This window comes from Blennius ocellaris, assembly GCF_963422515.1.
Source record: "Blennius ocellaris genome assembly, chromosome: 6".
In the NCBI taxonomy this organism is placed as follows: Eukaryota; Metazoa; Chordata; class Actinopteri; order Blenniiformes; family Blenniidae; genus Blennius; species Blennius ocellaris.
In genome coordinates, this window is record NC_137655.1 from 7,140,257 (window position 1) to 7,164,977 (window position 24,721).

Sequence of the window (24,721 nt, forward strand, 5' to 3'; positions counted from 1 at the left end):
AATGTAGATTACAGCAGAATGGGTGATCCCAACCCCCTCAACAAATCCCGCCCTGCTAATGAGTTAATTAAAAAAAAAAAAAAATGTTGTTACTTACCACAGATATGCTATAACTCCAATTGGCCTAAAAAGTAATAGAAAAAATGTTTTTATACAGTAGCATGTTTCTTGGAAATATGTGTAAATGAAATCATTAGTATACCATATGTCTGTTGCTTTAGATACAGGGGTCTGATTGACAATTTCTGGTGCAACAAACTCCGGAGTGCCATATTTGCAGTACTGAGCCTCATCTGGTGTGATCACCACCGCGTTGCCAAAATCACAGAGGCGGATTTGATCCCCGTGTGGGTCTGCCATGAGGATGTTATCAGGCTGAGAAAAGAGTGAGAAAATATTTTTTTATTCAATTTTGCTAATGGAACAGAATAAAAGCTAGAAATCAATTCATTTTTAAAAATCCATGAGTGTCTACCTTGATGTCCAGGTGGATGATGTTCAGATGATGAAGGTAGTCCAGTCCCTCAAGCAGTTGTCTCATACATGAACGAATCTGAGAACAACAATGATGCTGTTATTAAGAACACACAACTTAAATTGAACTCTTTATATAAAACAAAATCTTAAAGGAAAAAAAAAAAACAAGATGGTTGTGAAACATGCACTGGTGCGGATTTGTGGATCAGGACTCACATCCGATTCCATTACTGTCGATTTCTTTGTGAATCTATCAAGCATCTCCTCGTGGCATCTTTACAAAACAATTAAGGCAAATTTTTCTGTTATTTCAAAAGTATTATGCAATCAATTATTTCCCTTGATGTATTGAGTATTACATTTTTTTCTATCTCCAGGGCCTGTTTTGGGGATTAATACAGTAAAAAAAAAAGGGTTATTTTGAAGTTAATTTATTACAACGTAATCATCAGTTGGCTTTATAAGGATGCTTTATTGTAAGATATTCAAGGAAAGCTTTCTGTGAAAAAAAGGCAGATTACACATGGCAAACATATCACGCAGTTTTCTTTCTAAGCTGTATTTGCTGAAATGCAGAGTCTCATAATGCAGGACTGAACCAACACAGACCCCAAAATGAATTTCCAAATGATCTACTTTCAGTTTAGTTAGTGGTTTATTTGAAGAAAGCAAAAGATTAAAACACTGGGTTTTTTATATACCAAGTTGTATACATTGTCATCATCCTCTGTTTTTGCTGGTATGGTGAGAACAGTGTGTCCCTCCCTCTACCTGCACCTTCCTCTCCCTTTCACCTATGGCCTCTACATACACAACCTGTGTCAAATTACCACTGCAAAGCATCCAATTAATGCACGGGGAAAAAAAAGAATCTAAATATATTGCCAACAATATCCAGTCTTGGATTTCTTGGACCAGACAAAACTGCCAAACGTCATGTTTTCTGTTAACTTATCTGCAATTCAATACTGACAGTTATTTGTTGCTGGCTAAACCATGAGAAAATTTGGTGTTTCATAGTACAACAGCACATTTTCAAATAGCACCTGATTGTATTCCACTATATTGGGCTACTTGGACTTGCACACATATTGTTGGAGAACTGTCCTGCCTGGTCTTGCATGGTTTTTGCATGGCTTATCAGAAGTTGGAATCATTTTCCCCAGATTGCCTCTCTAAACTCTAATTTATTAACAGATTACAGAGAAGCCAAACGTTGGAGCCCAGACCTAGTCTCTCCAACATAAAGAAACGGGACACTAAAAGAGGCAGTTTCCCTGATTTGATTGAAGTTGGTGTCTCACTATGATTTTCTTTGACATTCATCCCTTCATGATCTCTGGTGCCCATCAAGTCGTTCCCAGACCCCAGGTCGGGAACAAATGCTCAATGGTGTTGGTGAAAACTTGAAAATAGCTTCAAATCGTTCTCCAACAAAGAATTGTGGCGGAACCGTTAGGATACAATTCGGTGACGATGATGACTGCGTTCTTCTTCTCGAAGGCATCGTGAAAGTAAAGAACTCTCTCGTGGTCCAGCTTGGAAAGCAGGTTCATCTCCCTCAGAGCAGATGGCTTCTTCTTGGCCCGAGTGGACATAAACTTTGCTGCATATTCCCTTTTGCCTGCTTTCTGGATCACACGCTTCACATAGGAAAATGAACCCCTGCAGGGAAAAAAAAGGAAATAGATTATATCACATTCATAATTTCTCAATCCCTGGCAAGAAGACATATAATGGTGAGTTAGAATATTGGCACCGTATTTCGGTTGTGAGCTTTAAACGTGATTTACCTTCCAATTTCCTTGTGGATATCATAGTAATCAGTCAGCCTGCGCATTTTTCTGAGAATGGTCTCCTCGTCATCCATTGGATCTTCCTTGCTTTTAGCTACAGTAATGTAAAATTCATTACAATGAATAACTCCAATCCAAACTGCGATTAATCCTTTGAATTTGCATTTTATTAGCTCAGCATTCAACAAGATTTGAATGGCTCATCACTGACCTTCATGAACGGTAAGTTCAGCTTTGCAGGACACGGAACCGGCCAGGTTCCTGGCAGTACAGGTGTAGACGCCAGAGTCTTCTGAACGAGCATTGAGGATCACCAGGGAACACTCGTTGTCGTCGTAGACAAAGGTGTAATGACTGCTCTCTGACAGAAGGATATCATTCTGTAAGGAAATATAGTAGGCTTTAACATTATTATGCTGGGATTTAATATATATCCCTCAAATGACTATTCTCGGTTGCAATTTTCATCAATTCCTATCTATCGCTAACATACCAGAGCTCACCTTAATACCTAACCTACTAATCGACCCTGACCCATCAAATATGGACTGCACTCGACTTATGCATGTTGGGACATCTGGGGAGATGTAAGCAGGTAAAATAGCGCGGTAAAGAACCTTTAAATTACAGCTGTAAAGGTTTCTTTGTTGTAGCGCAGAGTATACATGTTGAAAATGTCTATATTTTCACAAAACCACATGATTTCAATGATCCCCTCTAGTGCACCACACAGTGAAATGTCCCAAAAAAATAAGCTCATCCTGCCAACATAAGTTTTGAGGCTGATGCTAGTTCACAAGCAATAAGATAACTTCCTTCATGGCAAAATCACAGATTTCTCGGGTCTCAGTGTTGTGTTGCGTCTGCTACTCTTAGGAAATGTGTTAAACATAAATCAATGTTATTCATTTGCTTGGTGACTTGGTGGGCCGACTGGGGCCTCTTGTGGGCCACTTTGGGGCACCAACCAAATATTATTATTTGACACCCCTGCTTTAGATTCATTCCATCAGACAAAGATAAAAACCTTGAACCACAGGATGTCAGGAATGGGTTTTCCCTCCACAACCACAGCAAATCGAGGAGTCTCCCCAGAACACACATCCAAGTCCTCCATGATGGTCTCAAATGTTGGTGGAGCTATGGACAAGGGGGAATAGAAAGAGGACCGTCAGATGGACGGACGACACAACTGGATGTTTAGCTGAATGGATGACTACTAAATGGAACACTACTGCCTACCTGCCAACTCCACGTTGAAGGTGCAGCTGTCGTTTCCATACTTGTTGGAGGCCACAAATGCCATCTCTCCGACATCAGCGCTCTTCACTTTGAACAGCTTTAACGTGTGCTGGTCGTCGTCTGGCATCGTCATCTCGTACAGGCCCGGCCTGCTGGCTAGTGCCGCTCCTCTCCTGGGGGACGAGTGTATTTTAAGTGTTTGGCACTTGTATGAGTGTAAATCATAGCATAATAATAGACTTTTTTTTCCCACTGCTCTGGAATCTTTATTAACCACTGAGAATAAAACAGCTGCCTGTGTGTGCATGGTCATACTGTATTTAGGGTCACCAACCACACACTCAATCTGTCTTCTGATCCACGGGACATAAAAAATGGTCACTCTGCTACACTACTTTGATTGCAATGGGTGAAAATGTTAAAAGTTTCTCGTGTATATACAATGTGAGAAATAATAATAAAAAAATATATCTACAACACTGCCGCTTGTGCAATTTCACTCAAGTAATTAATTTTGTATTGATGTATTAAATGGCAGTGGTAAAAATGTGACAGAGACTTAACCCCCCCCCGTTTACACGACAACAATTTCGAATGAAAATACAAAACTTTTTGCCATTGTTTAATGGTAAATAGTAAATGGGCTTCACTTAAATACTACTTTTCAACTGTGTGAGCAGCCCCAAAGCGCTTTACATTGTGAATCACATTTACACACACATTGACACACTAATGGAGGCTGCGGCCGTGCAAGGCGCAATATTTAGATATGTAATGTTTATCGCATATTCTTTCTCTGTGTGATTTCGTGACAAAAACAACCAACAGCACCAACCTGTGGCCTGGCATGCTAATTACATCGTTTGTTAATGCCACTGGTGTCTCTGTGTAAACGCACATCGTTTTCAAAACATTTGCACATAAGCACAAAACTTTTCTGAAATGAAATTCAAATGATGCATTTTCACTTGAAAAGTTCTGTAAATGTGGCCTTACGTACCTCTTCCAGATGACTGAAGCATTGACATGATTGAGGGTGATATTTATAGTGACGGACTGGTTTTCTATCACATAAACAATGTCTGGCTTGTCAGTAATCACTGGAGCCTCCAGTAGGTAGGGACCTTTGGGGGAAAAAAAAAAAAATGTACAATGAGTAAACCAGTAAAACAGACACATAAATACGTAGATGGGTAAAGGAAGGTCCAGTAACCCAGGATCTACCTCGATCCAGAAGCTGCACCGGGTCGGTGGCAGGCGAGGGCTTGCTGAAAGCTTTGGAGGTGATGGTGAGGACTCTGAAGGCGTAGCGCACGCCTTTGGAGAGGGTCGTGATGGTGTAGGTGGTTTCCTTCAGGCCAGAAGCGATGATGATCCACTGGATGGAGCCTAAAGCTTGCTGCTGGATGGCATACATGAGGGAGCCGGGATCTGAAAGGGAAACGAGGCATGGGATCCAAAACGCACCAGCACAGGAACTCACAGAGAACACTCATTTCAAAGTGTCGAACATTGTTGCCACGGATACGCCGTGACTCCAGCTGAGTGGGCTACTTGCTTTTCGGGCTCATATTTACAGCTTTCAGGTGAGTGTTCGTACTGATAAACATCTGTGAGAGTGCCGGGAACCTGGGTGCCATTTTCAGATGATCCGTATAATTTTCTTTACGGTCAGAGTGCAAGTAATATTGTTGAATGCTTTTTGTAATGTTTCTGTTATATAACAGTGAAATCTGTGTCTTGTGTTACGTCCAAAATTGCAAAAATGTAATGTAACGTCTGTAATTTGTATTCCCTTTTGACATGTTTGTATTTTTTTTTTTTTAGACTTATTCATGTTTGTTTTTGAATCTTTATTAAATATCAGGAATTAATCAGGACTTAATTTGACAGAATTGGGACCTAACAGACAGATTGAAATATTTTCTTGACTGTACATCCTAAGAACTTCTTTATATATGAAATTGAGCAGCAGACATTTTCATGACATTTCAATGTTTTATGACATCGTATGAAACATTTAACTGTTTTCGGGAGCCAGTTTGAAATGAGCTGATGCCAAAATGCATTGCCCCAAAGCTGTAGACATCAGTATCACCTGAAAAAAAAACCTTTACGTATGTAATTAACTTGCTTGACGTGAAAGAATACATTATATTGACTTGCTGCGTACCAATGGAAGGATCCAGCCTCCTTGGTTTCTTCCAGCTTAAAGTGATGGTTTTACCAGTAATGGACTCGATCACTGGTGTCCCATCAGGCGGGTCAGGAAGTATATCTGATAACGACAACAGTCAAATGGCGTCTGGGGCCGTGCCACAAAAATACATCACAGAAGTAAATTGCACGGCAAAGGAAGTCACCTGTGACATAAAGATGAGCGTAGCAGGTGGCCTTGCCTACTTTGTTGGATATCACACTCTTGTAGACCCCGCCGTGAGCGTGGCACACGGAGCGGATGACCAGGCTGTGGACGTCACGGACTTCAAACCGGAGGAACAGAGAGGGCAGGAGATGGGTGAATATGAAAAGACGTGGGAGGTTATGCAACTTAGGCAAGGCAAGAGAAGGCAAATGTATTTATAGAGCACCATTGAGACACAAGGGACGTCACAGTGCTTTACATAGAAATAAAAAAGGACTATATTAAAGCAAAGTGATTAATTAGAGGGATTAAAAACAGCATGAAAGAGGAGAATAAATCAAGTAAAATCTTTATTAAGATAAAAGTAATTAAATAAGTAACCGCATAGATCCTTTGGATAGACTTTATATTGTGCTTTTACCATTTGGGTACATATTTCACACCTCAAATCACCCCAAATCACATCCCCTCATCAGAGAACATCACGCGTCTCGGTATTTTGAGTACCTTCGCCAACAACAGATTCACTATATGCATCCAACATAGAAAAAATTAATTTCTACTTTTTTTTTTTAATTCACTGTTTACATGAAAGCCTGTGTAAATAATAAATCCAATAAGGCATTTAAAAACAGAATGAATAAAGTAAAAGCCTTTTTACTATAAAGGTAAAATAAGAACTATAAGGGAACGCAAGTTAATTAAACAATTCTCAAAAGGTCAAAAAACTGAGTGTAGCCTCAACAAAGCAGACAAAGTATTTATCTCTCCTTATGTTTTAGGTGGAAATGGTTGCGATAAAGCAGAGGTCTGCAACCTGCCGCACGAGATAGTGCCTCTGTATTGGTTCCCAAAAGCTTTCTAAAATGCATATGTAGAATAATTTTCATCCTATTATTATCTTCATTTTATTTGCACACCTGGTATATTTTCAAAAAGACTCTCCTGGCTAAAATAGCTAAAAAAAAGATGAGAATTGCTATTAAAAAAAAAGCTACAAACTGCAAAAATTGCTAAAAGCTAAGAGAAAAAAAAAAGTGTTAATGAGGTGAAAGGAGAAATAAACCACGATGAGTTTGACTGCTTGGTTAATTTGTGAAACACTCACACTGAGTCATCTTTCTGTCCTCAGTGCTTTCGATCCTCTTGCCGTTGTGGAACCAGGCGATGGTCGGATACGGCAAACCGGCCACTTTGCACTTCAGCACGGCCTCCTTCCCCTCGATCACGTCCAGGTCGTAAAGGGGCTTGATGAAGTCGGGCATGGTGAAGCGCTCCACCTCGTTCTCTGGGACCTCCGGCTCCTCTGGGATGGACGGCATCTTCTCCAGTTTGGCCCTGAAAGTGAAATGATTAAAAATTCATAGGCAGATAACGGAAAGTGAAGATAACGCGTGAGCTGTCACGGAAGACGTCACATTGCGCTTACATCTGTGACGAGATGGCCGGCCGGGGCTCTTGTATGTAGAGTTCAGCGGAACTTTCCGCCTCACCGTGAGCGTTACGGGCCACGATGGTGTAGAATCCTTCGTCCTCGTTGGTCACGTGAGATATGATCAGCGAATGGCGGCCGCACTCCTGAACTATACGGACATCCTCACTTTCTGTGAGTGCGTGGTCTGGAAGAGAAGTTGTGAGTTTGTTTTTTTTTTAAATGAAGAACATTAAACATTTGAAAATAAATGGCAGAAATTGATTCATTGCTGGGGAGATTCTGGTTTTTGATGGTGACAGTGAGTTTGTGCTGAAAACCCATTTTCAGTTTTTGAGTGCCAGAAACACGCCTTGAAAAACTTAAAAGATCAGTGTGCTGCATCAGCTGTTCTTTCAGCGACTCTGTGGAAGCATTTGGAGACTGAGCAGACCAACTGTTGTGGTTTGGAAAGTGGAGTGAGTTCCTATTCTTGCTGAATATCAGCTTTTTATTCACATCGATTACTCATGGAGTCATGCTGCTCTGCTATGAGCAGGCCAGTTATGTTGTTCACATGTGGTCTAAATGAAATTCAGTCTAAACTGCATTTTGGTCATAAACTGTTCACAGATGATTGCTTTCATAAGTGATCTGGAGTGCCGCAAGTGATTTTCTCTACATGACCATTTAAAGCCTGAGCAGCTTGCATTGTGATAATATTTTCTAAGTGTGCAGGAACTTCTTAATATGGTGGCCCAGAAGGGTCAATGGCACGGAAAAAGCCACATAATGACATTAATCACAATCGAGCATCATTGAACTCTCGCAGAATTCAGTTCATCAGAAAATATTGTCCCCCAGAAACAAAGCCTGTGCATGTGTGTTGATCCTCCTGGGCAACCATATCTTAGGGTTCACAAAACTTTTGCAAATGTGTTCAGTGAATGGATATATCCCACATTTCTTTGTAATTTTTATAGTTATAACAGTAGTACAAAAAGTGCAGTCTTGCACAAAAAGAAGGGTGATTCATCTTCATTCAATTAGGTGTCTGTTAAGGCTGTCCCAACTGTTTTGACGGGGAGAAGCTGCTGGCACCAAAATTAGAATGGCTTTTCTAACACAGGTTGTATAATTCTCAGCATGGCTGCATTTGTGCTTTGATTTGAATTGAGATCTAAATGAGTGGTTCATAATAGGGAAGTCCAAATCTGTCAAAATTGGATTTGAACAAATCAAGGGAACCATCATTTTTTGAATGATTAAATATGTGGGAAAATGTCAAACCAAACTGTTTTACCTCACTGCCCTGACTTTTGGGAATTAGAATGGTCAAAAATGACCATGATGCAGAGGTAATTCAAATTTTTGTCAAGTCTTGATAAAGATTAGTCCTACCAAAGTGACTCCAGGTGATCTGAGGCGGTGGAGTTCCGCTGACTTTACAGTCGAATCGAGCGTTGCGCCCCTCGATCACCTCCAAAACGTCCAACTTGCGAGTGAACAGAGGTTCAAAGGAGGGGATGACTTTAAGTTTTCCGCATGAAGTCACCTCCTCTGAAAAATACAGAAGCGTATTGCATAAGTAGAAGTAGAGGGGATAAAGAAAATACATGTATTACTTTATAGGCCCCGTTACCGTGACAACTTTTCAAGCGAAAACACATGGATTTTGCATTTTTGTTTCAGAGAAGTGTGGTGTTTACATGGAAAGATTTTGAAAATCAGCAAATAATATTGCACAACTATTAACTGTGGCCATGATGTGCATGTAAAGTAGCAGCATTTAACAAAAGTTGTATTTTCTACCATCTAGAACTTGCATTTACAGTGGCTCCGAGCACGAATTGCTTATCGTAACATAACATAAATTTTACGTTTTCACTTGAAAACATCATCGTGTAAACGGAGCCTCAGTTTCCACGCCGCTCAGACCTTTAGCTGTGCTGAGTTTGCACATGTACGTCCCGCTGTCGTCCTCGTGTACGGAGTTAAGCAGCAGCCGGCACTTTCGTCCATCAAAGTGCATCTTGCAGTTGAGCAAGGCGGGCTGGATCAGCTTCCCGTCGGCCAGCCAGTCCACGTCGGTGTCCTTCGGTCCGATCACGTGACACTCGAACAGAACCGTCTCTCCAGCCTTCGCCGTGATGTCTCGGACCGGGCGGATGATGGCGAGACCCGGCTCTACCGGTGGAGCTGGATGTCGACACAGAGCATTTCAAGACAATGTCAACAAAGGTTTTCTTCCATTACTGGCCAGGTCGGTTAAAATGATGACAGATCCACTCAGTACGGCGGTATAATATTTCAAATTAGGCGTACCTTTCACCTGCAGCGTGGCATCGCACTGCTTCGTGCCATACTCGTTGATGATCCTGCAGGAGTAGATCCCAGAGTCTGACCTCGCCGCCGATTTGATCGTCATTTCGAAAGAGCCATCTTCTGTCTCACGTACAATATGGCGGAGACCCGATTTCACCGTAACTCTGTCCCTCAACCTAGGAATGAGTAGATATGAAGGACAGAAATATTTTTCAGCACTCGGAGCTTTTCAAATTTGACGAATGACAAAAATTATGGCCAAGTAAAATTTTTTTTCCACATTTACTTCCAGCTTTCTTCAGGATGGGATGCCGTGAGGAACTCTGTTTTCAAAAAAGTCACGTTTTCAATGGCACAACAAAAGTTTCCCGTTCTCACTTGAAAACAATAGCACAAACAGCACCTGAAGTACTTATTAGTTCTTTTTGATTATGGCTTGGTTAATAGCTATGACATCTCAGTTCCTAAATCTCTTATTTTACTCTAAATAAATCACTTCATATTCACAAATTTGATGGAAAGGCAAACCAAGTGAGAACAAATGTGAATTTTTGTTATCATTTATGCTCAACTGTGCCATTGGCAAGTGTAGATGTGTCAGGGATAGTTTATAGCGGGTATTTTTTCAGATCATCGTAATGATTTAATCTGCTGTCTTGTCACTTTTTTCCGCTACTGTGCATATTATACTAATTCCTGTCTGAGTGTCCATGATGATTAAGCCTAATGGAGTGGGAGCTGAGCATTTACTGATTTATAGATCTCTCAACTGTTCACATGCCATATAAATGTCAACCAAACTCATGCCGTCGAGATTTTCAATTAAATTGCCCGTAATGTTTTCAGAAATGTTTTCAAAAGAGTTGAAAGGACCCGTTGGTTTTCCTGCTCTTAGATACTGTGCTTTATTTTGTTCCAAGTGTGTGTACTTGCAGTCACATCAGAATTTCAAAGCCAAAGTAAAAAAAAAAAAACTGTATTTGGTTTCCATGTTTCTTTAGCAGATTCCCAGTAACAACATCTTACCTCAATGGCATAGAGATATCAAATACACATTTGTATGAAAGCCGGCTTTGTTCTTTGCTGCGGTGGCTGATAGAATAGTAAACACTGTTGACCCTTTTGAAGAAATGCAGTCAGCTCTTGAATTAAACTGAATACCAGATTGTTGTCAAAGAGCTCATTAGTTCAGCCAGGTTTGGGTTCCTGGGTATTAATCAGTTCTCAGATAAAAAGACGGCATGCTGTTCCAGGATTTCACTATGAAAGCTCTTTCTGTTATCTCAGAGATTTCTGAGCTCAACAACCATCTCTTCAAACAGATGACTGCACACCAGCGTGCTAGAACTATAAAATCAAATAAACACACTATGCAGTCAAGCAGATGTGCTTGTGATGATGGGAAAGTCCCATGCAGGCAATCAGGTTTGAGTAGTAATTATGTGGGGGAGACCTACCAATAGAGCATGGGTTTGGGTTGTCCACTTGTTCGGACAGACATGGTGACTTCCTGTCCTTCAATGACAGCTTGATCGGTCATTGTTGCCTGTTTGAAATGTAATGCAAGTTAGAAGCTGAGAGATGCATTTCACCTCCAGGTTTTTATTTGACAGATGTCCAGATGGAATGAGACAGATGGTACATAATACTTTCATACAGGGAAATTAATATTGAGAGACAATCACGGACAACCTGTGTCTATTTACATGCAGTATTTGGCAACGGTCAAAGTTACAAATGCCGTTAAATAATGTCAATGCGAGTCATTCTGAGGGCCAGTCAGCCCATCGGAGTCTCACCAGGAATGAAGGGGGTTTCCTGAATCGAGTGTCTATAGATCGCCTCGGCTCAGGCCCTCCAAAGTCCATGGCTTCCTCCAGTGGACTGAGATACTCTTCATCAGATGTGATAGGGCTGCTGATCTCCATAGGCACAACCAGGTTTCCCCTCGCTTCCTGCACTGACTCTGTTGATGCATAAGAGTTCAGTTATGGTTTTGTCTTTATCACAAACTTGCTTACAATAAAATCTAATTGGTACTTTTCAATTAGTCGTTGTAAACTTCGATTTTAGTGAGACAAACAGCAGTTCAAAGGGTCCATGTATTAATAAAAACAAGGCTCCCCCCTCAGTTGAAATGTAATTACAATCCAAGATGCTAAATGTGAAATCTAAACAATAGTGGATTCACAGTGAGTGGAGCCAGTGAGCCTCGGTGGGCAATTTATAGGTTCAGTTTCGCCTCTGAGTTGCTATGGTAACTATAAGTGAGGTTATTCAGCTGGAATATATGGCACACACATTTTGCTCGGAGAGATAATGACAAGGGAGAAGGAGAGAAATCAGTTGAAACACCGTGCTGTTGTGGGAAGATGCCATATGACAGGTTTTTTTTATTTTTTTTATTTTGTTTATAAATAGGCGAAGAGGCTTTTATAATCCACGGATAAGTAAGTTGTGTATGAGAGCATTTTTAAATACGCCGATTGCTTTTTCATTATTGTCTGTGGAAAAATAAGTGTTGTTACCCACACTTATGGCAATTTCTTTTTTATTAACATGATGAATTGAAATACATGTATTTCAGTGTATGAAATGTTATTTACATTCAATTTATTGTCTTCAGACTGTGAGGTTTTAAAGTGTGGGAGGATGAGCCAGCCCTAACAGATCTTTGAAGTCTTTCTTATGTAGTCTGCTCAATTGTCTTAACTATAAGCTTCTCTTTCTAATTTGTCTCTGTCGTACTTCAATAAATTCATATTCTAAAAACTAAAATATAATTCAATCTTCACCAATTTCCTACTTCCTTACAGTGTTCTATACTGCTTTATCCTGTAGACACACTCACATTCACTTCAAGGGGCAATTTGGGGTCAATCTTTAACCTCACATGCATTTGAGGACCGCAGTGGAACATCCGAAGTGCACATGGCGAGAACATGCAGATTTTACACAGAAAGGCCCCGGCCCATATTTTAACCAACAACATTCTCGCTGTGAAGCGAGAGTGATAATTACTTTTCCACCGTGCAGGCAACACACTATTTTTTTCAACAAACTTCGTTCCCAAAAAGTGTAAAAATAGAAAATTAAATCTCACGTTTGACAATGGTAAACTTTTTAACTCCATACGTCCTTGGTGCTTTTTGAAAACAATAGTTTCAAACTACACTAATTTGCAAGAAATTAAACTTGTTTGTGGTAACATGGAGCCAATTTAGCTAGAAAAGCAACAACTCTTTCACACTTTGCAACATTTACGCCAGAAAATTGGAACCTACCTGCTTTGAGAACAACGGTGGCACTGCTTGATGCTTTACCCATCTGATTAACAGCAGTTACACAGAATTTCCCACCATCACTCATCTTTGCTGATTTGATAAGTAAAGTGTGGCGTTCGCCCTCCACTTTGACTGTATAATTTTCCACACCACTGATTTCAGTGTTGTCTTTAGTCCAGGAAACTTGAAAAGAGAAGACAGAAATCAAATAAACCCACTTGTTAATCAGTTTTCTGAACATAACTGCTCAGAGTTGCGAACAAAGGGTTTGGATTGAAAAGGAGAACGCCTTACCATCAGGGATAGGGGTTCCAGCAATTACACATTTGAGTAGCACATCTGCACCAGCAGATGCTACGATGTCCTGGAGGGGAAACTCAAACACAGGAGCCTCCATGGGGTCCTCTCCAGCAGACACATAAGAATCATCTGATGAGTCTGTGTGGTTAAACAAAACAAACATGCTCAGTATGTTTTATTGCGGCTTTTGTGTTTTATTAGAGAAGACGCCACTCTGAAAAAGTGGTTGACCGTATGGGAAATTCAATGCGATAAACCAAGAATCTCACCTAACTCTGGCGACATTGGTCGAGGACGGCGGTGTTTTCCTTTGGTCTTCAGTTGATGTCCTTTAACGCTGGTAGGCATCTTCTTACTGTCACATGACCTCACAGGAGTGGCTTCCTCCATTCTTTCATCTTCGACAATAATAGTTGGGACTCTCATCCTTGTGTCGGGTTTCGATAGCTCCGCTTCCATTGTGTCTTCTGTTGGGGAGATTGGTGTGGTTCTTGAAGGCTTGGCAGGAGGTTGTGGGGGAAGATCTTGCACAACGGCAGCCCTTTTTTGCACCAATGGGCTTTCAGGTCTGCTATCAATTCTTCGTACTGATATTTCTATAGGCGTTTTTCTCCCTGAACCCTCTTGTGATGTTTGTGCAAGAGACTCTTGGACGTGCGAAGATTCTTGCATTCGAGATACTCTTTGTACAAGTGGACTGGGTGGCCTTCGTTCAACCTTGCGTAATGTCATCTCTGCAACATTTTTGCTTGGCGAGCCTTCCCTTTGGTGATGATATAATGCTGGCGATGGTGATCTCTGAAGGACTTCAGTTGCCGGACTGACTCTGCTTAACTCTCTCACTGGCCGCTGTCCTGGTAAATCAGATAACTGCATTGACTCCGGGGTGCCTGCAACTACTCCAAATCTACTCACTGTTACACTTGTTGAACCTGATGTCTTTTGTCTTGATTTATATGGTTCTTGTGGCGTTTGCTCTTGTTGCTGCACTGGTTGGTGATTTACTTCCTTTTCACTCTCCTCTTTTGCCCACTGGACACGTTCTCGTTCTTGAAGCTTCTGTAGGACTTGGGGAGGAATCGGTTCAATTTTCCTGAACGGCTGACGCTGCTTGGCCCTCAGGGTGAGCTGCTCAGTTGAAAATGATTTCTTCATATGAGGTTTACCAACTAGTTTTTTAATGCGCTGGAGTTCCTCTGTGAACTTGTTCTCGATGTCCTGAACTTTCTGGGAGTAGCGAGGTTTGTCCTCCAGTGAAGCAGCTCTCTGTCTGAACATAGATCTTCGTTCAGCAGCATCTTCCTTCAGAGCCTCCCTGAGGTCTTCCCTTGAACTTTCTCGAGAGATGCCCAGCCGACTTCCCCCATCATCTGAGTCCACGGAGCCAGCACGATTGAACCCTGCCCAGGATCTTCCTGATATGGAGCCTTCTGGAAGATCAAGACTTCGTCTCCGTTCTTCCAAACCACGGACCTTTTCAAACACCTTTGAGCTTGCCCGCGTGAGCTTCGGTGATGGCCTGGGAGGAAACTCTTTCCGCGAGTACTCACTCAGTGGCGTTTGTGGGCGGGAGTCTGTGTTGCTACCTTGGGTTGCAGGTCTTGCCTGCCTAACCTTTTCTTCAAACTCTCCTGGCACTGTGTCTTGGTAGTCAGTTGGCACAACAGTTTTCTTACGCAAGCTGAGTGGAGTAGTGGAACCAGAGCGACTTGGCATTGGAGAGGTGGAGGTACGTTTGACCAGTCTTGGAGATGGGGGTGGGAGAACTTGTGGGGGAGATTCTCTTGAAAAGTCCTCTGATTGTCTTTTAAAAACAAAAGGCAATACAACAAAACATTGTCAGTATGTCAAGCACTTATAAAGCTCTGAGAATCAATTGCATATTTATTGCTTACATGTGAGCAAAGTCCTCATGTCCATGTACACTGTTGTCATCTTCAGCACATTTGTCCGTCACTGTATGTGAAACATGGGTTAAATTTGCGCATTTTAAAATAACAACAAAAATGTTTATGAACTATTAAAGGCAAATGTAAAAAATAGTACTTCAGTAATGAAAAATAATTATAAAGGAATAAAGGAGATTTTGTATACCTGTATGTACACCCTGGTCCCCGACATCCCCATTATCCTCTTTGGTCTCAGGTTGATCTCCATCTTCATCCTCTGTTGTTTCAGAATCTGAAAAAGAAGTAAACAATTGGAAACTATTATTCACTCACAATTCCTGAAGGACGCTGTCTGCTGAGAAAATGGAGCCATCTATTATAAAGCGCAAAGACAGTCAGGGGACAATAATAAACCATTTACTCAATGAAAGACTTGGACCAACATTTTGCAATAATGAAAACTGATGTTTCCATAGTGGCAGTGGAAGACGCAAAGTGCACACTGTTACTATAGGAACTGGTAGAGTAGCCTGGTTTATTCAACTGACTCTTTGATGATGTTTGGTGACAGGGAAAAGAAAAACCACAAGCATGAGAAAGGTGGCAAATTTCAAATAAGGAAATTGGAAAAACTATTTTTGATATTGGATGTAATATATATACTTATCCACATAATATGGACATCTGTACAGTGGTTGATAGAACTCTATACATGTATCCACAATGATTATGTCTGTAGGCTACATTTGACTATCATCTGAGTCATTGTCTTCTGGTTGTTAATAACATAATGAGGGTTACCTTTTCTGTACATACATACATACTGTATATACACATATATTCACAAATTTTCTGTACACATAAATGCCAATTACATGCACTTTTAGATGGGATGTCAAACGGCTTTTCGGTACTCTGTACTTGTGCATGTGTAATGACAATAAATGTTAATCCTAATCCTAATTCCAGCACCTTGTTCAGAGAATACATGGTTATCTTCCAGCAGGTGGTCCCGTGTGCTGTAGATGCAAGCAGGAGGCTAAAAAAAAAACCCAGTCTGTTACATAGACTATTAGAAAAGAATCCATAATGTGCAAATGACAAGTAACCAAATCTAGCATGACAACCACCTTGCCACAACACAAGAGTTTAGTTCTCAGATTATAAGTGGCACTATCTGTATTTGAGTATATCTGACATTTCATTTGAAGAGATTCTGATGTCAGGATCTCCAAAAAAATCCAAAGCTGAACCTATTTATCAGCCGCTGAAATTATTCTATCACTCACAATTATATGATCAACAAGTGCAAATGATGTTAAAGTAAATTATGTTAAGTTCATATAAGCTTTAAGATAACCAGTTTTTAAATATATATATATCTTTTACACACTTTAAAGCCAACAATTTGTTCCAATTGTACCATCTGAAAGATATGACTGATCTTCTCAGACTGAGAGAAAATTCAGTCATGGGAAGGATTCAAAATAGAAATCACCATTGAGTCATTGGCATCCCAGCAGCTCTCATGAGGTGTTTGCTTCGCAGTAGGTGGTATTACTTTAAAAAAACACAAAAAAACAAAACAGAGGCTATCTGTTGTTCCCTCGCAGTAAAAGAAGACAATAGGAAAGCATTGGCCATATTGAGCACGGCAGAGAATCTCTGACAGCACTTGCATAACTGCAAAGAGAAAAATCCGAAATTTGTTTCCATCATCTTCAGAGACTCCTGTTTTCTATATGTGTGTGATTATCTCAGGACCCTACTTACAGCTATGACGTCTATATTCAGTTACACTGTGCACATTTCACTACACAGTCATGCAATATTTATGCCAAAAGGCTACATTTTAGAGTTCAAAGTAAAATCCCCAGGATATTTGCAGTTCAATAGTTTTTGCACAGATTAGCAGAGAGATATTGCAGAAAAATATTTCTTTTACAACTTGAATACAGAAGCAGGATTCACAGAGTCATGATGAATCATTCAAACATGGGTATTGGTTTCATTTCTGCTTTCACCCGTTTACTTATTCAAACCACAAACAACCTTACTTGTCTCTGCCATTCCTCGATTTTCATTAAAGTAACAAAGATTGATAGCAAATCATATCCTTGAAGGATACTTGTTGGCACATGTTGACAAACAATCTGGGTAGTGAATCTTCATAAGGGTTAGATAATAGCAGAAAAAAATCAGAAAGATTCGAGTCAGAAGTCATTTTAAACTAAGCAAAATGGTAAATGAATTCCACTTATGTGGCACAAGCTTATTTTTCTTGGCTCAGTGGTCACACAGCATTGGGGAATCTTGAGGCCAACTGTCTTTCCCAAGGGTCATGGGACACTGACAAGCAAAGCCACGGGATCGAACCATGAATATAGAAAAAAATGCAGTTTCGTTTCAGAAAAGTTTTGTATTTTTCAAGGTAATGTTTTGAAGTGGATGTCCATTTCCATGAAAACAGCAGAAACACTGACAATTATGGGAGTTAGTGTGTTGGGCCACTAGTGGGTGTTGTTGTTTGTTTTGATCATGAAACCGCACATGTACATACCGAGAACAATATGTTATAAACATTGACAATGGCGACTACATTTGTATGGATGGACGACCAAATTGGATTGTTATTCAAGGTGAGTGTTAACTCTAAAAGTACTAAGTTCCAGGAGTCATGACACTCTGGAGGCAAACATTGTCCATAATCGTGCAGAACAATTATTCACGAAACAGTGGTGTGCATGCACAGTACCAGTGTTTCAGAAAAATTGCGTTTCCCTCCCTCTTCATGGAGACAGAGGGTTTCCAATTCTTAGGAGGCATTTTCAAAATGTTCTTTTAGTGGCTCTGAGCACCGTTGTGTAAACGGACAGGCAAAATTTGACAAAATGTTTCAGTTTTCACTGAATACTGATTCACTGATTCACTTAATACTCACTTAAATTCAAATGAGGCTGCAGGGACCTCATTCAAGCTGTCTCATTATAATTGGGTGTCTGTATTTTGCCAAAACTATGATTTGTGTAATAATAATGATCACTTTTGACACTTTCTTGCAGTTCAATTGCATTAAACAATTTGAGTTGTCAACTTTTTCATGTTAACGTCAATGACTGCAGAATTTATCCTGCAAAACCATTACTGTATAGCTGTCTAGAAGCTGGACAAAACAAAATGTTTACGCAACTGATTGGTGATGTGCTGCAGCTCCAAAACTGAAAAATCGGATATGATTGAGGGCGATTTTACAGTTTCACCATGAAACTGGCCAAGGACGTTAGTAAATATATGGTTTCTTTCAAATAGCATCACAATATAATTTTTATTTGTACTGCTCATTTGAGCCACATTGTAAGTCAAATAATAAGCCATTCACTTGTACACACAGGTACACACACAGTGAGAAAAACAAACATTTTTGATGATGATGATGATAATAATGTTGAGAAAAGTTAGTAAGAATTATTTAAATAGAGGAAAATAAGGTTTTTGGTATATATGATGGTCATTGTTATAATAAAATACATTATATGAAACCAGTTTAGATATTATCTGTAGAATGTAAGTCAACTTCTGTCTCATTGTCATGCTTTGAGAGTTGTTGTTGAAAAGTAAAAATTATGTAATCGATGATATATCTATTTCCCCAATTGCAATAGAATGTCACACCACCGTACAGCCACATTTTAATGGACTTTCCTAAGTTTTTTGGGAGATGCTCTGAAGTTACTTCAGATCTAATTTGAAACGGAGCTCCAAGGCTTGTTTCTTCAGGCTGAGGTGACGGCATTCCACAGCAACACGGGTCCTCTTTGACCGAGGATGTACTGAGTGGCCTCAGCTCCTCCGAGCGCTGCTTCTGCCTCTGACACCATCGGCAGGGAAAACACCGTGTGGCCACTGGATGAGCGGCAACATCAATACAATGTGTCATCATCACTATTACACTATCTTCACAGTCAATACAGCAAATACTTCAACCAACTCAGGATGACATTAGGATACATTGAAACAGCACTTGCCTGGTTATTTTCTTTGGTGTAAACTGGTTTTCATGGTCATTGTTGATATGTCCTCGGCAGGTATTTTTTGCCTTGGCCAACATTCAGCGGGAGGGTATTCCCCGAGACACACCGGGGTTTCCGAGCCATTACTACACGCCTGAACGAGGAGCGTTTTTTTTTTTTGTTTGTTTGTTTTTTTTCTGAGAAAGACTCCAGCAGTTTGGATGTAAAACACTCAACTTGTTATATACCGGCACTCCTCCGCTACCACACAGGTGAAGAGCTTTTCCATCAAAGAAAAAAGACGGATAGAAAGGCACTTTGATCCATTACATAACAAGTCAAGAGTCTCAGCTGCTCTTCGGAGAGAATCCGTTTTGTGAAAAGCACAGAGCCCTCCGTCCGCAGGTGGAAATGTCTGTTGAATGCATATCATCCACTATGAGGGAGCCCCTCTGTCCACACAATAGCCAGCGACAGTGTGAGCATCTTCCCCCGCTGTGTTCCACCCCACAGGCAGCGCACACCGATAGGCAGAAAAACCAGTGGGAGTGATCCAGCCCTCTTGAGATCACTGTTCTACAGCACTGGTTGACATTTCTCATTTTTCCCGTCCTCCCCATGTGTCTGTGTCTTATTCTTCAACTGGTGTAATGAGCCTGTCGGTGTAGAAAAAAAAGGAGGAGGTGTGTGTGTGTGTGTGTGGGGGGGGGGGGGGGGGGGGGGTGATCGCTGCAACAGCTAAAGGGACCTCCTCGCTCCTCTGCATTGCCGGAGCACAGTTAGCTCTGGCGGCAAACGTGTTAGTGTGGCAGCCGACTGCGCGGGCTGGACCCATCGCCACACTTTGCGTTGCATTCTTGTGTGTGTGTGTGTGTGAATATTTCAGCCGCCGCTGATTACAGAGTAATCCTTTTTTTTTTTCCCTTTCTTTTTTTACACGCTGCATTTTAAGTGGCTCACTTGTGAAGATCTCTCTTTCGCAGGTGGGGGGGGGGGGAAGCAACCCTGCTTTGCACATTTCATTTCATCACTGACTATGAATCAGTTTATGCTGTGGCTAAAAGGGACAATTCACTTCACAATGAACCCCATTGTGCTCAAGGCAAAACAACACTGTGCATGATGACATGATGATTGAAGTCAAATCGTTAAATAAACCCATGTTTCTCAAAACCTTATTCCTAGGGTAATTCTTAAAAACACTTATATCCAATATCCAAAGGTTAAAGGCATAAATATGAACTAAATGCTCATTTTCCTAATTGCAGATACCTACGGATTTAATTATATGCTCTGTTGGTTATGTAATCTCAGGTCATGCGGAGTGCCTCTTTGTTTCCTTGGCAGCTGGTCTTCATGTTGACTTCATGTTTATTTTATTTTATTTTTTTCATACACCCTGTATGACATCAGCATCGACACAATGGCAAAACAAAGCACGTTCTATTCATCTCACCGTGCTTTGGCACAGTCTGACAACTTAAATAACAGCTGACAACTGGAGTGGTCCTGTAACTGAGTAAACATGAATTTGCCTGAAAAACCTCAAGTCGCTGCTTGTTACCGACGGTAAGACTCGCCAGTCTGTTCGGCTAATCAACTTTGAATACATATTACAACAACACCCCACCACCGCCTGCCAAAATTATTATTCTGGCATCCACGGACAGCGACAAAAATACCAAGTCCCAAGAGAATATGGACTGGGAGTCATGCCACGAAGGAGGGTGCCATTCTTCTCTCACGTATGTGTAAAATAACTATTTACTACAGCCGTGGTGTGCATGTGCAGTAGCAGCATTTCACAAACCACCTTCTAGAGAAGTACTACTTGTGAAAACAAAGAAACTAGTTACTTGTAAAAGTAACTTTTGAGTCGGTCACAGGCTGCTATAAGACTGTGTGAGTTCAGGATTATGAAGCTACTTGTCCTCTAAATAACAGGGGTTCAGTGAAATAGTAAGTATAAAGATCAAAACCTTGCCCAATGTAAATGCTCACAGTTGGAATGTGAACTGAACACAGAGATACAGCAGCTGTAACAAAATGAAAAAAAATAAATGGATTAAATCCAATGAAATCTGACAGCGATGCCAACTGATCCACATTTGGAATTGGAAACTAACACAACAAGCAGTCAGGTTGAAGAAGGGGACACATACTATTTCTCGGATTAAAGAAAGTCGTCCAAGAACTACTACATCGTAATACAAGGCTTCAGGTTTAAGCAACATCGGTTAAATTTTCCAGGGGTAATTCTATTAAAGACTTGAATGTATTTGAAATACATATCCTTGGGCCACAGCATAATGACCACCTGTAATATTGTGGAGTCGATTCCCATTTTCTATCCCCTTACTCAATGAAATGAACCTTCTATCTGAACCAGTATTGTACTGCAGGATGGGACCACACAGGCCAGGCTTCACCACGCCATTTCAGAAAATGCGACTTTTCTGAAACCCTGTTACTGCCCACTGCAGAGAATAGTTCTTCTGCATGTGTGTGAATAGATGGACAATAACAACAATGGTGACCTCCGGAGTGTCACCTGGAATAGCAATCTCACTTTGTTGTCTGGCCAAACAAACGCATGTGTACTCAACATTGTCAATGTTTATAGTGTATTGTTCTCTGCACACGTGTGTGATTTCATAACAAAAACAAACAACAGCACCCACTATTGGTCCGACATGAAAACTACATGATTTTCAAAAAGTCGCCTCGCCAAGTTTTCTGAAACGAAAATGTCAAAGCGATGCGGTTTCACCTGAAACGTCAAGTAAAAGGAGCCTTAGTCTTCTACCTTCACTTCACTTTAGTTGACTTGTGAATCCACCTGGGACTGATTCAAAATATACACTTTAAACTGTAATATGTATTGCAGTTAGTCATGATTATAGCCTGTGTAGTCTCGTCATCACTGCTTATTCTGTGACTGAACAGGTCTGACTTAAACACAGTGACAGAAAATCACCATCAAACAAGTAAAAGCCATAGTCATCCAACAGAATACAGATGGGTGTGTTTTCTGTGCAAGCGCACTGCAAGATTTCTGCTTGTTGCTGAAAGGTTTAAAAATTGAACACCAGAGGCAGATTTTGGTATTTCAACCACGTTTAGCGATCGCTGTGCCCAGTTTCATTTTTCATGAGCTGTTGCCCAGTTTACATTATTTTCTAAAGACAAGGAAAGTAGAAACCTTTAATGCACTCTAAAGTCTGGCTTGGAGCAACTCTGTTAGATTGAAAGCTTTTTTTTTTGTCTCCTTCAACTTATAGCTGAGGTATACACTGAGGCAAAGACCCGTCAAAGCATCAGAAAGACCATCCAGGAAAATCGGTATCAGCATTTTGATTATGCTTCAAGAGTGAATGGAAGAATAAAAAAAATGTACAAGTGGGTCTGCTCGCTGAAACAACATGGCGATGTCGGGGATTTCCAGAGTGTGACTGTGGTTCCACCTGTTCACTCACATTCATGATCCAGGAGGAGGACAAACACACTGAGGAAAGCATCCAAACACACCGGAGAGGGGCCGCGGTCACGCTCAGTGGCGACTTCTTAAGTTCCCACATTTAGACCCTGCCAAGTGGTAAAATTACTCTGCAAGCCTTGGAAAGGCAGCACAGCTTTCTTATTGAGATCGCCATCACTTTAAAGCTTGTTCTGGAGTTACTTGCGGGCTGTAGTGTGTGTGTGTGTGTGTGTGTGTGTGTGTGTGTGTGTGTGTGTGTGTGTGTGTGTGTGTGTGTGTGGTCCAGTGTCAATCAGATCCTTCAAATTTATACACACAAACTGAAACAGGCAACTTTTACTAACACGATGATCAAATCAATTTATGTGACAATATGTCGATGACCCTGTGTTTAGTTTCAGCTCCGTAATGTCACAAAAGATGAATGAGGTAAAACAATACAGCACTATATTTTCGTCAACGTCGCATCCAAAATGTCTGAACAATTTAAAAGTATCGACTAAGCCTAATGGACGCCACCCAACAGATAGCAGCTAAGAGCTGGTAGCGATGAAAAAAGAAACGCACGAAACTTCGTCATGCAGGAAACATAAAAGAATGGTTGTGCATCTCGATACGGTAACATTAATTCTAACGGTAGCATCAGTTCTGGGAAAAATTAAAAGCTAGATGTCAAAAGGGAACGTAGGCTTTACAGATCGTAAACTGTGGAAAGTGCATGACGTCATAGGACATGTGGCGTACAACAAATGAGCTTGCATGTCTCGCGTTCAAATTTGGCCTTTTCCTTGATCAGTATACAAGAGTGTGTGAGGAGGGGAGTCGTACAGAGCCGGGATAAAATTAGCCGTGATGTCTTCCTGTGTAACAGGAGAGACGTTGCCCTGTGCTAACATCAGAAAAATCTAAGGCCTGGCACATTCCGCTGTAAAAATAACTGCGGCGGGTCGGTGGACAAGGGGGGCGGGACGGAGAGACGTTTTCAAAGACGGTAAGAGTGAGAGAGAGAGAGAGAGAGAGAGAGAGAGAGAGAGAGAGAGAGAGAGAGAGAGAGAGAGAGAGAGAGAGAGAGAGAGAGAAAAAGAGAGAGAGAGAGAGAGAAAGGACTCAGGCAGTATCATTGAGTGATGGGACAGCTGGAGACTTACGCACAAGGCAGAGCAGGAGAGAGCTGAATCAAACTGAAGGTTAAAATGGAGAGTCAAAGTTTCCCGAATAAAACTGCAATACTACCACATTACTCTTTAAACTCAGCGTGGAAATTCTGAAAACGGACCAAATTCTCGCCTTCAGTCAATGTCAATATCGACATGACTATTGTACTGTCTGAATATGAAGCCACGTTTATATAATAGTACAACTGTATTTCACTATTTTACAAGAGTGTAACGAAATAGAACTATATTTGTGAACAGAATGATAAAACTCTAAAAACTGAAAGATCCTCATTTTTGTCTGCTACGTATAGAATTAATAATTTATATAACTGATCCTGACATGTATCTATAGTATAAATCTGTACTGATGTTTTCTTTCCATGTCTTTCTTACTTTAATAACAAAGTTGGTCTTTGGGATTTTTAATAGATTCATAATTACATTAACACTCTGGAAACAGCATAATATCCAAAGGTTTACAGGATGACATTTTCAAGTGAAAACAGAAGACTTTTGTTCTGTTATGGGTGTTCATTTACATGACAACGGTGCTGGGAGTCACTGAAAATGCAACTTTTTGAAAATGACCCGACTCCATGTAAATGGGGCCAAATGCAGCTTTATTTTTTAAATGCATCTGCACTAAATAAATACTTATTTTGCACATGAGTTGATGGACAATAACAACAATGATTTTCTCCAGAGTGTCATGACTCCCAGTCTATATTCTCCTGGAACTTGGTGGTTTTATTGCTGAGAATCATCCAGAACAGCAATCGAACTTCATCGTCTGTCACGACGGATGTCTGGTACTCGCCATTGTTACAGTATTACGTAATGTTTTCTATGTGCAACTGGTGGACTTGCATGCTAACTTCATTGTCTTCAGTTTCCATGTAAAGAGAGATCTCACATAAGTGCAAAACTTTTCTGAAACGAAAGCGTAAAAATAACTCCCAAGACATTAGAATAACACTGGAAAGTTAA

At 40.7% G+C, this 24,721-nt stretch overlaps 1 protein-coding gene across 2 annotated transcripts in view; it reads right to left on the reverse strand.

Annotated features, from left to right (window-relative positions):
• Positions 1-24,721, reverse strand: part of spegb (striated muscle enriched protein kinase b) — a 43,780-nt gene that overhangs the window by 14,189 nt on the left and 4,870 nt on the right. For both annotated transcript variants that reach the window (XM_080498316.1, XM_080498315.1), the window contains exons 2-26: positions 15,295-15,381; positions 15,096-15,156; positions 13,470-15,004; positions 13,195-13,338; positions 12,901-13,083; positions 11,416-11,582; positions 11,074-11,162; positions 9,617-9,792; positions 9,230-9,490; positions 8,693-8,851; positions 7,310-7,499; positions 6,989-7,218; positions 5,879-5,998; positions 5,689-5,793; positions 4,740-4,946; positions 4,516-4,639; positions 3,516-3,688; positions 3,301-3,413; positions 2,485-2,653; positions 2,271-2,367; positions 1,942-2,142; positions 694-751; positions 476-553; positions 203-375; positions 98-124 (exon numbers count right to left, since the gene is read on the reverse strand). In XM_080498316.1, coding sequence (XP_080354442.1) covers positions 98-124; positions 203-375; positions 476-553; positions 694-751; positions 1,942-2,142; positions 2,271-2,367; positions 2,485-2,653; positions 3,301-3,413; positions 3,516-3,688; positions 4,516-4,639; positions 4,740-4,946; positions 5,689-5,793; positions 5,879-5,998; positions 6,989-7,218; positions 7,310-7,499; positions 8,693-8,851; positions 9,230-9,490; positions 9,617-9,792; positions 11,074-11,162; positions 11,416-11,582; positions 12,901-13,083; positions 13,195-13,338; positions 13,470-15,004; positions 15,096-15,156; positions 15,295-15,381 — 4,927 coding nt within the window. The remainder of the gene's footprint in view (positions 1-97; positions 125-202; positions 376-475; positions 554-693; positions 752-1,941; positions 2,143-2,270; positions 2,368-2,484; positions 2,654-3,300; positions 3,414-3,515; positions 3,689-4,515; positions 4,640-4,739; positions 4,947-5,688; positions 5,794-5,878; positions 5,999-6,988; positions 7,219-7,309; positions 7,500-8,692; positions 8,852-9,229; positions 9,491-9,616; positions 9,793-11,073; positions 11,163-11,415; positions 11,583-12,900; positions 13,084-13,194; positions 13,339-13,469; positions 15,005-15,095; positions 15,157-15,294; positions 15,382-24,721) is intronic.